The sequence below is a fragment of the Lepisosteus oculatus genome, chromosome 15, assembly GCF_040954835.1.
Source record: "Lepisosteus oculatus isolate fLepOcu1 chromosome 15, fLepOcu1.hap2, whole genome shotgun sequence".
In the NCBI taxonomy this organism is placed as follows: Eukaryota; Metazoa; Chordata; class Actinopteri; order Semionotiformes; family Lepisosteidae; genus Lepisosteus; species Lepisosteus oculatus.
In genome coordinates, this window is record NC_090710.1 from 19,819,670 (window position 1) to 19,837,041 (window position 17,372).

The 17,372-nt window shown below is 38.4% G+C and overlaps 1 protein-coding gene across 6 annotated transcripts in view; it reads left to right on the forward strand.

Annotated features, from left to right (window-relative positions):
• The window catches only part of LOC102692365 (E3 ubiquitin-protein ligase Midline-1), a 158,223-nt gene that overhangs the window by 96,660 nt on the left and 44,191 nt on the right, over positions 1-17,372 (forward strand). For 5 of the 6 annotated variants that reach the window (XM_069178889.1, XM_069178890.1, XM_069178891.1 and 2 more), the window contains exon 2: positions 7,480-8,198. In XM_069178889.1, the coding sequence (XP_069034990.1) occupies positions 7,536-8,198 (663 nt within the window). In that variant the 5' untranslated portion in view covers positions 7,480-7,535. Of the gene's footprint in view, positions 1-2,733; positions 3,221-7,479; positions 8,199-17,372 lie in introns of those variants that run through there. The other variant, XM_069178888.1, reaches the window with a different exon arrangement.

Consider the following 17,372-nt stretch of genomic DNA (forward strand, 5'->3'; position numbering starts at 1 on the left):
GTTGTGAGACTAGCTGAGCAATTGTAAGCCTACAGTATTATCAGTGAGCACATATCCATCTTCTGTCTCAGGCTCAACAGTGCCATGCAGATCTTATTCTTGAGGATGTGTGTTTCTCACTGTAAGGATGCATTTTTTTTTACCGAGTTCTGTAACAAGTGGTGACTCCACAATTGCAAAGAAATAACAAACAAGACCAATCCTCTTTTGTGTTACTGTCCTTTTATTTTTTCTACTGGTGTGTTCTGTTTTTTTAATGGGGAAAGGCCATAAGCACAAAAAAATGTATACAGTATCTGCTGCCATGTAGTGTTCATATTTGTACTGTACTATGCATATTAGCAATGTAGTGCTCTTTTATGACAGAGCTCCAGGGATAGTAGATTCTCCCAGGCTTTAATCAAGTCAGTTAGGCTTTATTTATCCTGACATGCTAAGCCAGTGAGATACCTGTAACATTCAAAATGTTTTAGTTCGGCTGCCTCTTAATTAATAAGCCATGTTCTTCCTTTTCTTGGAAATGGATTGAAGCAGTACTCTGAAGATAAAATTAAAGTTTAATAAGGCAGCACATGTACAAAAAAGTGGGTGTGTGATAATTAAGGGCGAGGTGTTTATATAGTGCAGCACAAAGGTCAGCAGCCTGAAAATATTTATTAACTTCTGTCGCTAAGATAACTGCTGGAGGCGAGACCTAACTGTCAATCTTTCTTATTTGACCTTTTTAGGAAGGAAATGTGAGAAGAAAACAATGGGGAAAGATTGTGAAGCCTCTTTACTCTGAAGTGACATTAAAGTAGTCATTTAGGGTTTTTTTTACGTTTCTGTTCAATTTAGGGAAAGAGGCCTAAAAATGCAGTTAAAATTTTTTATTTACAATTTGAATTATCTGGTAGAAGTGTAAATGACTCACTGATTTGTATAGTCTACAATATAACATGTAACATGTAGAACAAGGACTGATGTGTCTCACCACAAAGTGAAACCCCCTCTTTGTTAGATTGAGACCTTTTTTAAGTCTTCAAAGACCTGTTTGTCAGTCAGAAAGGAAATTAAGTGACCTTGCATAGAGAGCTATTGGAATTTAGAGATGAGAAGGGCTTCTTTTACCCATTTTCAAAGGAATTCTGAATATGAACTTTTTTTTTCAAAATTCAAAAGAACGAGGAAAAAAAGCATTAATATATGATGGGTGGTGGCCTTGGTCTCTTTTTCCAAATCCTTTTTGGGATGTTTTTTGTTAAGAGGAAGTTTTTCCAAGCAGTTTCAAGTTATTGGAAAACTGTCGTAAATGATGGTGGTTGTCTTAAGTGTCGTCTTGGCTGGGTAAGAGTACTAATCTTTAATTAATTAATCAAATGAGACTTCAAAAAAGTATATAAAGCTAAGGAAACAAAGCAGAATGAGTAATTATAATGGATACCATAATGTCACCCCAACAAAGATGTTTGTGGTTTGTTACATTCTGAAACAAAAAGCAACCTAATTGCAATCAGGAAAAAACACAACCACAAATCTATACTGTTTTGCATTTTGTCATTGTTATGTGCATAGCAAATAATGATTTCAGATTTATTTGTGAATTTTTCATTGCAGGTTTAATTTGGAAATGCTTTTGCATTTTTAGTATTGAATGGATTGACTTGCATAAGCTAAACAGCTGACAGCGTGCCTCATTTTGGCTGTTGATCTGTGGAACTAAAAGAAGGCATCGAGAATATCTTTGTATAAACCAAATTTATATGATTTTTAATATATATTGAATTTTTTTAAGGCAAAATGAATACGTCTCTAATGTCTTCCGTTTCAGTTGTTGGTCAGTAGGCAAAAAGTGTGGAATTCACTAATTGAATCCAGGAATTGACTAATACACTCTCCATTGTCATGTAAATGAATTACAAATCAAAATTAGAAAATTTATTTATTTCAAAATTAATTTCAGAATATGAAATAAACCTTATTTTTAATATTGATTAATGAACACAATGATTAAATTGCATCTAAACCATTCCACAAAAGAAAACAGTGGGTTTTCCTCAGTTAAAAGTTTAATTACACCCAAAATCTTGCTGTGGTGATTGATGTGGACAAACAGTTGGATTTTTAAGGAAGTGGAACACAAGTGTATTCTAATCAACAACTGTGTGCTTCTAGGGAGGGGATATCACTATTACAAAGAGCAATGAGTAATTCAATAACTGTTTGCTGCCAAGAAATAAATGCTGAAGTAAACCAAAAGGAAGCTTTTTTTTGTAAAGGTTATAAGCTCTATACATCTTTCTGTGACATACGTTCTGAGCACACAGAATGGCAGATCTTTCCTGAGACTAATTCATATAATACTTTAATGATATTAATATTGTCTGATCTCACTGGGGATTCTTCACACCATATGCAGTTTGACATGACAGGGAACAACAGCTAATGACCAAAACTCTCACGCCTATGAGAATTCATTGTAAACTCTAGAGGATTTAGGAGGGGGTCAGACAAAGTTGATAGCACATAGTTTATGTCTCTTTTCAATAAGAGTGAAGAAAATAAATATTATGAATGTGTGTGGAGTCGTAAGCAGAGTGAGATAGAGAATGAGAACACGTACACAGACACAGAGATGTAACAGTCTGTGATGCAATCTGTCGGTTTCAGGTCAGCCTCTTGTTTAGGAGCTTGGGAATCGGAGATCTCGTATACACTGCTTGGGATTAATTACACAGTGAGTTGGGCTGCTGCTCACTGCAGTTTTTCAGTGACAGAGCTCAGCAAGGTTCCCAACACAACACAGCATTGTGCAGAGGGGACAGGCTGGGGGGACGCTAAGACAGAGAAACTGATCTCCGCTAGCTTTTCACTCAATTGCTGCTGAATGGGCAGAGGAAAGTGGATCTTGAACCTCGACCGTGGGGTCCCCTGGAAAAGCTTGCTCGCTCTGTTGGAGGGCTCAGTTTTTTTTTCTGCTGGGTTTTTCTTCTCCCAGCTCTGGCGGAGGTAAATTAGGTGGAGCTGGCTTTCCTGGAATTGTAGGGCAGCTTTTCCTGTTGTGCTCTGCATCAGACTGTCTCGCATTAAATGACAGCCCAGCATCGGGATTACTGAGCGCTGAAGGTCGCTGCCATCTGGCTTCCTCATCCTAGTGGTGGTATTTTTTTCTGTAATTTGGGTCGGCGGTGATCTTCCTTCAGAAATGTCCCAGCGAAGCCAACCGGGGCGAAATCCATCGGTGGGTAATGTAGAGAGTTACTCACGTAAAGAGAGGCTGTTGAGACTTTCCTGCAGGCTGAGTCCCAGTCCTTTCTCCTGGCGGTTGGCCAGGGTGTACATTTACCTGCAGTGTTTGATAAGTAATCCTTAGAAGTACAGGAGGAAGGGGAAAAGTACAGAGGGCAGCAGCAAACTGATTTCTAATCTGTTGTAGTGCTACTTCTACGTAAGGAGATCATTCATGATTGTTTGTGACACCAGAAAAGACAGAAACTGAATGCTGCTGTTGGAACTGGAAGTTCCCTGCTTTTCGTTTTTTTTTTAATTTTGTTGAATTAAAAGCTTTGAAGCTTTTAGACCAGTAAAGCTTTTTCGTGCCTGACTATGATGTTGTGGGTAAAGGGTGTTATCCTTAATTTGTTTATGAAAAGCCTTGGTTGTTGTTATTTTGTAGGTAAATAAGTTATTTAAATGTGAATATCCTCGCAGACTCACACGGTTATGCATATTCTTCGGTATGTGTTCATTTTTTACCTACTGTTCACAGAGGCAGGTAGCTGTTCCACATGTCAGTTAGCGCCTTTTCCAAACCACATCAGGGCTGTCAGAGGAGTTTGTAAGGAAGTAGGTCAGTGGGAGAGTGTGCACATGCTTTAATATAAATGACTGCCACAGCACATTTACAACTAAATGTAACATGGCAGAAAATATATAGAAGCATGTATTACCAAAGATTATCACCTATGGGTTGAGATCACCATAACTGACAAGAGGTCTTTCATTTCTCAGTTGAGCCCTCAGTCTTTGATTTCTTTAAACAGCTCTAAAATTATTAATAGATATCAATCACAGTTTAGAATCTGGAGACCTGATCAAAGAATTTCTCTGTCGGACAAGAAATTTAGGACATTTAAGCTATAATATGAAAAACCGGTTAATATGCTATTACAGAGCATCTGCACAGCAGCTGTAGAAAATAAATACAGTAATAACTGTGTCTGGATAGTTTTAGCTATCCAACAATTTTCTCCTGGGTTAAATATGTAAGTAAGATAAAAGATTTCAGGTTTACCTTCTAAAATACAATTACATTGTTTCTGGAGCTTTTCATTGGATCATTTTGAAAAAATTCTAAATAAATTTAACAGCATTAATATATGATGAGATTACGCCTCATTATTGTTGCTGTTAGTATTCAGGTTTGAACAGATTCAAAGCACAAAACCTTGATATTAATTTTCAAAGTAGTGGATGTAGCCCTGCATTACAATGTTTCCAACATTACATGTATTGTTCTCCAGCTTTTGCAGTATGCAGCATTAATAATCCAGTGCTTACTGTGTAAAGCCACCTGACCCATCACAGACATTAGTGTTATCTAAGAGTTTGCATTCTTGTCAGTTTTCGTTTTTCTGATGGGCTTGCTCAGCACATTACAAGCTTTGCAGCACTAGTGCCTTTTCTCCCAACAAAGGTAAATTGCAGCTCTTCATAGCAAATGTTTAACTTCTTCTGATGGGTGAGAGTCTGGAGAATCAAGCTGCTGAGTGTACACCCGTCATTTTAAACATTGTGACTGTAAAATCAAATAATAATGGTCATGCTGTGTAAAAAAGTCTCAGGCGCTGCCACCCCTGATCTTATCTTCAAGAGCAAAACTGCTAATCTGGAATTTTTAGCTTTTGTGTTTTTGAAATATCTTTTGTTCCCCATTTCAAAAGACGGTGGCAGATGTTTTAAATAGTTGCATATGCGAACACTGATTTTTTTTGCAGTAAAACTGAAATACTAGAATTCTTCCTTCTTGTGGGTGAATTAAAATAAATAATTACAAAATGGTTAACGTGGTAATGTTTTAAAATGGGGTCTTTCAATGTTAGGCTTAGGGCTGTAGTGGTTTGAAATTTAACCCTTTTATTTTACTTGTATAAATGTATGAAGTAAAGTATTTAGTGGACTCTATTAGCACTTTAGGAATAGTGTGAAACTGACTTAAAGTGATAAAAATTAACATTAAAGTAAAATCCAAACTATAATTTAAAATTTAAATCAGAATTTTTTATTTTAGTGTGGCTATAAAGCAGCTCCAGATATTAGGCATAATTTACCAGGAACATGTTCAACAGCACAGTGGCAGAGTGCTTAGCATTGCTGCCTCATATCACTAGGGCCCTGGGTTCACTTTTGGAAACTGGGGTGGTGTTTATCACAGAGTTCGTATGTCCTTCCTGTGTTTGTGTGGGTGCTCCAGTTTCCTTCCCACAGTCCAAAGACATACATGTGAAATTGGCCCTGGTTGGCGTGTGTGTGTCTGTGTGTGCCCTGCAATGGATTGGCGTCCCATCCAGGGTGTACCCTGCCTTGCACCTGTTGATTGCTGGGATAGGCTCTGGCTCCCCCATGTATTGGATAAAGTGGCTAGAAAATGGGTTGATGTTTAAAATGCATACTTTAATGAATATAATTTTAAAAACGTGGGAGGAGGTCAAACCTTTATCTCTCCTCTTTCCATCTATGTGCAAATATCAGGCTTCATTTGCGCTTTGGTTTTGTATTCTTTCCTCCACTTCATCTCCAACCTTGTAGCAGCTCCCTGGCTCGATCCTCAAACAAGGAGGGGTGCAGTTTGAACAGCCCCATCCTTAGGGACCGGGTGTCTATCGTTTTCCTCAGCCAGGGGAATTTCCCCAGTTAAACTCAGTCTTCAAATTTCCCATTGACTTCGCCCTAGACTTTGACCGAAGTACTCAAATTGAGCAATTTACTAAACTGCATTATCTTCTAAAAGAAAGTAAAGGTATACGTTGTTATAAAACAGAATCTTATAAAGCTTTTTAGTTACTTAATTTAGTCAATAAATGGCAATAAAGCATCTGCTTTTCTTCTGAATTAACAAACTGCACTTGAAAATGTATCTGGGAGAACCTGATGTTATCCTCTACTATTATAAAGACCTTAAACATACAGTAACAATACACTAATGTTACACGGAGAAGTAAATGTAATGGCTGTTGCTCAGATTGACTTATTGTTTTACCTCAGCTCTCCAGAATGCTTCCAAAGTTTTCAATAGACAGAAAGAAAAAGCACCAGTCATTTCACTGCGCCTGGAACACATGGTCACATAATGAATCTCCAGAACTTCAAAGACTCCTGGGCTGCTGCGCTTGTTAAAGCGGTTTTGCCTTCTTCACCCTTAATGAGTGGAGATCTGTAAAACGTACTGAGAGACTGGAGTTCACACAGTTAAAGAGTGCGGAGAGGGTGCAGCTGGGCTGTCTGTGCCGGTCTTCTGCTACGATTAACAAAGGCTCTGCGTACAGTACTGTGAAGAGGTACAGCACTGCGCTGGGCATAGCTTTCACTTCTGCTTGACTGACCTGTCTGTCCGAGGTAGATCTTTAACAACAGAGCAGATAGGGAGAACCAGGCAGGGCCATTTTTTTTTAATTCCAGACAGCAAGCCTGTTTTATATAACACGTTGTCATACAAGTAGAACAGAATTGAAATCAATAAAATTTAAAAGAAATGCAAGCAGATCATATTTTATAATATTATTTAATTGGATTTATGTTTCTGCAGCTGACACATTTTTTCTCTTGAATTTTCATTGTGGAATTAACTTCTGCTTGGTCCTGTGTGTGTATTTGCCTTGCTAGAATTTTGATAGAATCCTGATAAGAGCTGAAAAATGTGGTACAGACCACGTGATATTATTGTATGTCCCACTCTTGTCGGAAAAAGAACAAATGATGTTGTTTTTGACACCAATCTCTGTTAGGCAACAGATGTATTTCTTCTAATTAATCATCCATTTTTAGCACAAAGATTAGTTGAGCCTGATTATGTCACTTTTCCTTTTTTGGCTATGAAAACAGCAGTGAAGCTGACATATGATCGAGAAACCAATATCTTAGGACTGGACAGGAATTTTACATTTTTCTGTGGTTAAGATGCCAGCTTTTGTAAACGATCCTCCAGAAAACATGCGCATCAATCTCTTTGCTCTTCTTAGGAGGTGAATCTTCTTTTCCCGGCTTTCAGCGAAGTAAAATAATGAACAGTTTAAAGGTTCAAACCTGTTAAAATTGTAGAATCTTTTTTTTTATTTCAGCCAAAGTTTGTGTTTTGTACTCTGTATTCTCTGTCTCATCATTAGAAGTGCGACACATTAATTGTTCAATCCTTTCTGGGAAAGTTGACAGCCCCCCATGGCTCCCCCCGCCCCTCCTCCCCCGGTCTCTCTCGTCTAATCGAATTTTGTGTCATCTTTCCAGATAGCTGATCAGCTTCCCTGGATTTCGCTGACGACACCGCTTTGTTTCGCCTGAAGATGGAAACACTGGAGTCGGAGCTGACCTGCCCTATCTGTCTGGAGCTCTTCGAAGATCCGCTGCTGCTGCCTTGCGCTCACAGCCTCTGTTTCAGCTGCGCACATCGCATCCTGGTCTCCCATTGTACGTCTAACGAGCCCGTGGAGTCTATCAGTGCTTTCCAGTGCCCGACCTGTCGTTATGTCATCACCCTCAACCAAAGGGGCCTAGAGGGACTCAAACGCAACGTCACCCTTCAGAATATCATCGACCGTTTCCAGAAAGCTTCCGTGAGCGGGCCCAACTCCCCAAGCGAGACCCGGCGCGAGAAGGCCTTCGACGGCAACACCATGACCTCGTCCAGCGAAAAAGTGCAGTGCCAGTTCTGTGACCAAGACCCCCCCCAGGACGCGGTCAAGACCTGCGTCACCTGCGAGGTCTCGTACTGCGACGAGTGCCTCAAGGCCACCCACCCTAACAAGAAGCCCTTCACGGGCCACCGCCTGATCGAGCCGATCCCGGACTCGCACCTGCGGGGGCTCATGTGTCTGGAGCACGAGGACGAAAAGGTGAACATGTACTGCGTGACGGACGAACAGTTAATCTGTGCCTTGTGCAAGCTGGTGGGACGTCACCGCGATCATCAGGTGGCCGCCCTCAGCGACCGCTTCGAGAAATTAAAGGTAAGGAGTGAAAACGAGCTGCTGCCCGGCTGTAGTTAAGTCTTAATGCTAATTGAGGAAGAAAGCGCACCGAGGCGCCATGTTTTTCATACAGTATGAGCGTTCTGTTTTGAAATGAGGTGCGACTGCACAGTATGGAGTCGTGCTTACAGTCGACACCGAGATTTTTTTGTGTTCTCAGCCTGAAGCAGTGACACCGTTTCATCCACTAAGTCTTACATCCATGTTTTCCTATTTTCAGATTCAAACAAGAGAAAGTTTTTATTCCTAGACGAAGTCAAATCCAACTGCAAAGCATAAAACAAGACAAAGCATTCAATTTCTACAAAATGTCACTCTTTGTGGTTCATGTACTGGGAGGGACCAAAATGCAACTGATGCTATAGTTTCCAGTGCTCACCCGATACATTTTTAATGCCTCTCAGTATATAATATGATGACCACAACGTTTCCTTTTTGGATTTGTTACATTTATTTTGTATGTATCATTATGGATCAGAATCCATAATTGTCTTCTTCCCACAGTCTGGAGTTAAGTGTTTAACTCTGTCTTTACATATGTCACCAGTTATTGTCTGTCCTAATTGTTCTAATATGTATTAATTCTGAATCTCACCAGTAAAAATTCCCTGTGAAATGCCAGAATCAGTTCCCTTTCTTTACAGGAAAGTTTACGTTTCCATTTCGTTTTTCTCATATTTTTCAGTTTCGGCTAGAAACCGATAGCTCTTATCTCAAAGTGATAGTTCCTGTTTTTATTTAGAAATATTCAATATTGAATGCGTCGTCTCACTTTCATTAAACAAAGTACAATTTAATTAAGCAACATTAAACATGCATTCGTTTTCCTCTGATGCTAGGTAAATTACAAAAATGCATTGATGGACCAAATCAGAAATTTGCAGCAAGGAATGTTTCTTTTTTTTGGAAGTCTCACAGCAAGGAAAATGCAAAGGCCCAGATTTGATCACTGTTCTTTCCACTTGCAAATGAAACATGCTGCATCTGATAGAGGTTCACCAGTTTTAGAACCAAGATACCACTGCTGCTCAAAAAGACTACACTAAGTACCAGATTTGCAGTTTTTTTAGATAGTTTAATTTTTATTAGGCTTAATACAAAGAAAATAAGGCAGTATTTCATATTATAGAATAACCCTGACACTGATATTGATACACACCGTTACTGTGATAACCCACTACTATACCAATTTCCATTATTAGCTGGATTTGATACCTTTTTTTCTTTTTAACTAAATTATTCAAATTACTGGAATAAAGACCATTTTTTTTAGTTGTACCTGTAGATGTTAATCTGTCTTTTGTTCACCCTAAGCTAAAGCAATGGGGACTTTAACTTTTCATGAATAAATTGGAGACTTGCAGCATAAGCTCAGTACCATTTGTATTGCTAAAAGGGAACAGCTTATGGCTTCATTAATAAATGAAAATGATTGCTTCTCTAAGATTTGAGGTCAAGCTGTACTAATTACTCTTGCTTTTTCTACACATTCTAATTAATTAAGAACCACACGAGTCATTGTCATGTGGAAGCACAAAAAAGGTGGCAACAGACTTACACCACTTCAGTCTAGCTTGAAAACCATTGTTTTGACAGGCTTATCAAAGCAGAGCAAATCAGTCTCCGTTGGACAGTTTGACAACACATACCATTTTTATATGGCTCAGTGGCCCTAAAAGTTCTTGTTTAAATCAAAACTCTATAAAAAGATAAATGCTTCCAATCAAGATTGTTTTCTTTATCATAGCAATTAAAAACCTTTTAGTTTTCAAAACCTGTCTCGTAGTAGATGTTTATATTATGCAAGACTAAATCATTATAGTTTTTGAGAAGGCACGACTCCCGAGACATTTTAGGAGCATTATTAATTACGATTCTCAAATGAATGTGTTTTAAAAATTCAAGACATATTCCATCTTCATAAACTCTAACGGTAAAGCATAAGGAAATATAAACGTTTTTTTCAGCAAATGATCTGTTAAATCAAGCTACATTTAGGAAGACTTACGATTTTTTATGTATAATAAACTATTCTGCTACTCTTATGAAAAAGTTTTAATAGTGCTGGAAGGTTTTTTTAGTAGCGTTTCTTTTATTGGTGCAAAACACTGTTTATGCTGGATCTCAGCTGTGAAGCTCAAGCTGTACAGTAGTTTGTTCTGTCACAGTCTGTGGCTGTGTACTCCATAGTGATGTCTGTGGTCCTTATCCTGCTGTATTTACTCTTCCTTTCCTGTCAGACACTGCGTTCGAAACACATACTCTGCTCCAAACTGGATATATATATTTTCTGATATACAGAAGAAAAGAATTATGGAACAATAATTGTATTCAAAATCTAGTCCGTGATCTGAAATGCAAAATTTTCTTTAAAAATTTCCTTCACATCTGTTTGTAATCATGGGAGACAGATACTCGCACATCTGTCAAGTTTGCGTCTTCAGCATCTTATTACCACGGCTGTCCAAGCTGACAATTGCCGTTAATATTTAAGTGAACATTAGCTTGTGATTGCAATGAATGTGAATGCTTCTGAGGCCAGGTTTAAGCCTTTGCTGTTGTTCGGGTTGTGTTATTACACAACCAGTTGTGAATTAATACCTTGCTTCAATGCATGAACTCTACAAATGTTAGTGTGTTGCTGTTTGTTTGGAGTTAGATTATTAATATATTTTGATCTCCATCATGCTTGGCCTTTAAAGAAAATGTACAACCACTGCTCAGAGCAAATGCTTAGTCACTCAATCTCCAAACAAATGATGGAACTAAAACTATCGTGATGCATACAGGGATGACCAACTAAATCAGTCTCTTTTTTTATTTAATCATGCTGACATTGCGCAGAGAACTCCTGGGAGGTTTTTCAATGAGAGGAATGAGCAGAAAGCTTCAGACCAGGTGAAATCTGTTACACAAACTCCACTTAATCTGCTCTCACCTAAGCAAGAGGCGCTGGTAAATCACCCTGTTACTTCACCCAGTCCTTTCAAGTGTTTGCTTTTCAGTTAAGCCTGAGAAAATGGATAAAGACTTCTGTGTCAGGTTGTTTTGTTACATATAGATTATATAGATATCAGAGACTTATATTCAGGAACATGTTTTAACGGTTAATATGAAGATTTGTATGTTCCATTTAAAAAGTAAATAACTAGATTTAAATGAGTAACCTATGATACAGGATTATAACATTTTGCTATGGTATTTTCCATTATAACCATTTTACTAAAGAACTTTACATTTCACAAGATATCTCATTGTGCTGGTACAAAGATGTCCTAGATGCGATGTTGACATACAATATGATATACAGTATGCATCATACTTACATACGGTATAGTGTGTACAGTATATACTCGTGGCTACCTTTTACAAAGGCCAGTGTACACAGGTAGACTTGTCAAAGTTAATTATGCAGCATGGATGAGCCCCAGTAAATGCAGCTAACTTTAGATTATTTTAAATATGGGAAAGCAAAATTAGAAGAATGTGTAGATGGTGAAACATTGTGAAAGCAACCAGATCTAGTTAATATTCACATTCCCATAACTCATGGCAACTGCTTGCTCCTAGAGCACGTGAGCACCAAAAGATATCTTAAAAGTTCCTTGTACGATGTGCTGTGTATTGTACAGAGATGCTTATGTACCGTACCTAAGTGCTTTAGCTGCATCACATCATTAGGGTTGTAACTTCAGGGCATGAATGTGTGCACTGCAGCTAAACCTTCATCTGATTAAAGGGCTGTTGAATATGAGCACAGGCAAAACCAGACCCTCCTGATCTATGCCAGATATGTAACCACCATGACAGTTTTGGGATAATCCCATTTGGCATTTTTTGTCTCTATGTGAAAGTTCAATTATTTGTTTTATTCAAATGAAGTGCTACGGCATTTGTGCTGTAAGCCCAGGGGCAGATTCTGGCATCCACGCACCTGTATCTCTGGTGATACCTCCTTAAGAAACCAGGTAGTGCTGGTGGTCACGCACTACAATTGTTGCACCAAACACAAGCATGCTATCACCCTTGATCCGATCCAGCTTGTTCATAGCATTAACAAGAACTGCGAAACACGGATCTTAAAAATGTTTCCATCCTCCCATTTTCTAACCCTGGGGTCAGTCCTGGAGCCGGGCTGCTATCTGCGTGGAGGTTGTACATTCTCCCTCTGTTTGTGTGGGTTCTGTTCTGGTGCTTTGATTTCCTCCCACAGTTAGAAAAACACACTGGTAGGTTAATGTTGTTCTGGAAAAATTGGCCCTGGTGTGAGCGCGTGTGTTCTTTGTGTCTGTGTGTGCCCTGCAGTGGACTAGCGCCCCATCCAGGGTGTATCCTGCCTTGTGTCCGTTGCTTGCCAGGATAGGCTCCGGCTCCCTCTTGATCCTGTATTGGATAAAGCAGTTAGAAAATGGATGGATGGACATTCATTAATTCACTTTAGCATATTGTGGTTGTGTATTGGACTATATTTATTAATCAGTGATATCTTTCTATGTTTCTGCAACTCAGATTTTTCCAAATAATTCTTCATGTCCAGAACTGGGGGGGTTTAAATCCTATTGTCTGAATTACCATCTCTGTTTTCTGAGACATTCTGTAGAGCAGTTTGTGTTGATTAGTGAGGCGTTCTGGCTGTGTATATCTTGATGTTTTTTTGCATTAAGCTGCATCTGCAAAGATCACTGGTTCAAATTCCAAGTCTGACAAATACCACATGCATTCCCTTGATTGTCTCAGCAGTCAGGGGGTACCAGCTACCAGAGGTTATAAATGTCAAACGTCGACTGACCAGGTCACTCTTTAGTGTGGAAAGGTGGGCTTGCATCACCTCTAACCTGAACATCACTGTGCAGTGTGTGAATGAATAACCTTTGACCGGGATCACTGTGCTGAGTGTTTTATTTCTAAGGTGAAAACAAGGGGGAAGAACTCTAACAGACCTCTACATTGCTTCACAGATACTGCCACATGAGACCTAAAAGCTTTTCTCGCGCCTGCTTTAGAAGACAGCTTTTAATTCTTTAGTCTAGCATGCCAGCTTGTAGTGGGGACAGAACATGCTTGCCTCTAAAGCCAAAGTACTCCAGCTTTGTCAAGCCAGCTGGGATTTCTTCACTGGAATAGTGGATCAGAGTGTGCCTGTGGGTGATAGACTTAGTTACTTGGAGGCTAGGGATGACCTCGTGATTTTCCCAGCATCTGTCAGGAGTGCCCTACTTTCTCTGTGCTTATTGCTCTAAACTCTCAACTAAGAACATGATTAATCAAGGTCTTTATGCCAACTGGCTACCATCAGAGATTTTACTAATTTTAAGAAAAGAGGAGCAAAAAGACATGTTTGTGTTGTCACAAATCCATTTGCTGTTTTTTTTATGGAAAATACAGGTTTCATACATGTTTATCCTTGAACTACCTTTAAAAGGAATAACAAATATGTGTCTTGAATCTTGATTGCATATTTTGTCTTTGGGAACACAATATAGTACTTAGAATAATCAATTATTACGCCACAGCAAAAACATTAGAAAGACACGAGTACACATTTAATAATTTAATACAATAAATGTAACTGAACTAAAACTTTGTTTTTTAAAGCAAATTTTTAGACAGGGATTAAAAGTGCCTTGGAACAACAGAACAGATAACTTGGTCTCCCAGGGTTGGGAGCAAAAGAGGTGTAGGTGTATAGGGAAACAGTGTACTGATATACTCATCAGTCTAGACACTCAGGCATTTAATGGTGACCAGAAGTATCTTTAATTTTAGTCTGAATTCCAAAAATAATTAGAGAATAAAGACTTAAAAAGAAGAGATATACTCATGTATTTTGGATTTAGTTAAGATTTGAGCAGCATTCAGAACATATCGCAAGTTGTTGAGAATGTTTCAGTATACCACCAAACATTGCATTTTCAGTATACCACCAAAAATTGTGTTAATCATGCTTGGAAAGGACATACCTACACATTGTCTTTCACATTGGGAGAGACATGCATGGATATGAGTAATGCTATACAAATGAAAATTACACTTTCACTATATAAGGAACATAAACTTCAAATGCAAGACTAGAATCAAAGATGACACTACAATTCCTCACCAAGAGAACTTACTGCTTTCAAATTCCAACACTATTAACAGTCAGTAGGAAAGCTGACACAGTTTTGAAGTCAATCAATCAGCATAGCTTCAGTGTTGTCAGAGTTCAAATATAAAAAACATTGTTCATCCTTTTTTTTTAATTGTCTAAGCAGTGTGACAAGACAGAAAGTCATTGATTAATGTCAAGTATCTTGCAAGCATAAATTTGGTTCTCATCAGCATAGAAATGAAAACTGATTCCATACATAGGAAGAATCTGACTGAATGGAAACATGCTCTAGATACTAGAAAGACAGTTGTCAAGACTTGTAAGAAGCCCAGTGTGACCAGCTTTGTTGAAGTGATACAATACCAAACTGTTCATCAGTTAGATAAGTTTTTAACTATGGCAAATCTATGCAACAGAATGGTACCATCAACTATTGAACTTGAACTTGAACTTGAACTTTATTGCCATATGTAACCGGTACTGGTACAATGGAATTCTTACTTACAGAAAGTCTCTCGATTGTAAAACAAGTGTAAAAACAAAACAAAGTGCAAACAGTGCATCAAGACAATGTGCAAACAATAGACAATGTGCAAGTAAACATGCAGGCAGTTTGAATGTAAACAATACAGACATGTAAACAATGACTGGAGACATCCAATAAATAAATGACAATGAGGTAGATGGTGATGGTGTGGGTGTGGTCCGAGGGGGATGGCTAAATGTGTTCGCCAGTCTCACTGCTTGTGGATAGAAGCTATTGAAGAATCTAGTGGTAAGTGTCCGTATGCTCTTATATCTCTTGCCTGAGGGCAGTGGGGTGAAGAGCTCATGCCCGGGGTGGTGACTGTCCTCTGTGATGGCCAGAATTCTACCACGGCAGCGATCCTCATAGAGCTGTTTAATCTCGGTGAGACCGCAGCCAATGATCTTCTGGGCCATATTGACCATTCTCTGCAGTGCCTTTCTTTCTCGCGAAGAGGTGTTGCCATACCACACGGTGATCCCGTTGGTGAGGACGCTCTCGATAGTGCAGCGGTAGAAGTTCACCAACACATGTATTGGCATCCCCCATCGCTTGAGGCACCTTAAGAAATAGAGGCGCTGCTATTAAAGACAGTACTGAGGTGCAGCAAGACAAGAATGAATAACCAAAGAGTCGTTAGTAACCCTAACAAGAGCTGCTTCAGTTCTGTATGTCAAACTGAACCCAAAATAAAATGGCCCATCCTAAATTCTTTCCCTAGGTCTAGAGTCAGAGATTGGGTAATAATTACTGGGTAGGCTGGGACCTAGTTTATCCTTTTTTAACACAGGGGTTGATTGTGTTAGTGATTGATGTTGTCAGTTATAGAGAGAAAATTGATTGCATTGGTCCATAGTCTTTCTAAGAGACTCATAACTATTGAAGAGGTGATGTCTTTTTGGTATCCTAAAAATGTTTTTCCTTGCGGATGCCCAACTCATACGTCTCACAGAATTTAGCCTTTTTTCACACCTTCCGGAATATTATTGGTCAACTGCTGAGCAACGTTTACAGTGATGTGATGATGATCATGTCACAGTAAGAATAAGAGGGACTTCAGTGTGCAAATCAGTGTCTTGTTGAATCCAGTAAACAGTCTGAATCAAAAGGGCTGGATAGTGCATAACATAATCAGAGAGAAAACCTCAATAAATGGGAAATGAAGAATTCCCACCCACATTAATGGAGGTGTTATCAAGTGAATAAAAAATAATACAATGAGCTGAATGCAGATCCTCTTTTATCTCCAAAAAATGAAATTTATTCAAACTTTTCAACATTTCGGCTTGCACAAGCCCATATCGGCACAATTTCAGTATATTTTTCTGGTGTAGAGAAAATGTGTGTCCAGCTCATCTTATTATCTTTAGAAACCTTCGGTAATCATCAGTAATAAAGGCAGGTTGATTTTTTGTTTACAAAAGAGTTGTAATTGTAACATTATTAGTGATTATACTTGATATATGTTCCCAGCTCAGAGTGCAAAGAGCAGGAAATAAAGCTGGGTTAGCATATCTAATTATGAAATTATGCCATTATGAGAGGCAGGTTTAATCCTCAACTTTATCTTTTAAAAATGTATTCTTAAGATTTCGAAAGAAGTTCTCAGAAACTAGATAGTGCAGCACTCAATTAGGAATGAAATCATACACTTGGAAAAAGGTTTACACTTTTCACCCCGAGATGTAGGGCACGGTGCAGAATTAAAAGTGTATAGAATACAAAATTCATTTAATTTTTCATTCAGTTTCAGATTTTCTGAGTTAACGCCACTGCTGGAATCCAGACTTCAGTTGTGCGTACACTCTGCAGCTGGTGGTTCTGACTGCCAAGTCAAAGGAAATTATGGCCCTATATGGTCACTTTACAGAAGGTATGAAGCTGCACTCAGGCTCAAATGTGAAAAGCAGGGATTTTAAAGGTGCCAGAATTCATTTCTTAAGTATCCTTGCTCTGTCAGTTTGTTTCCCTTTATCTAACTCACAAGGATTTAAATACAAAAAGACATTTCTTTTAAATTTCTCACAATCATTAGTTAAATAATGCTTCACTTTAGGTTTTTCTGAAAAAAGCATGGTAAAACATACTGTACAGCACAGTATATCTTTGATTTTCCTTTTGCTGTTTGGATTTATTACATATAAAGTTTTTCCTTTACAAAAATCATTTCTCCTATTTTAGCCACTGTTTGAAATGCTGGAACAATAATTTATCTTATTTTCTGTCTTTGGTTGACATGTCTACTGAGGAGGATTATGTTCTCATTATGTGTTTTTTCTTTTTTTTCTTTGTTTATTTTTATTATGGTAGCATATTTAGGAGAATTACACAAACTGTGTGCATCCCCTTGTCAGATGAGGATTTTTTTGTGTGTTTCACCACCATACAGAATTCATCTTTGTACAGCTCTCATTGCAAGCTTTGTAAAGCTATTGTATAACTGATAGAACAGCCAACAGGTTGCAATGCATATTGACTCTGCACTCATATTGATAAATCAGTATCAATATGTTTCTGTATAACATTTGTTTCTGTA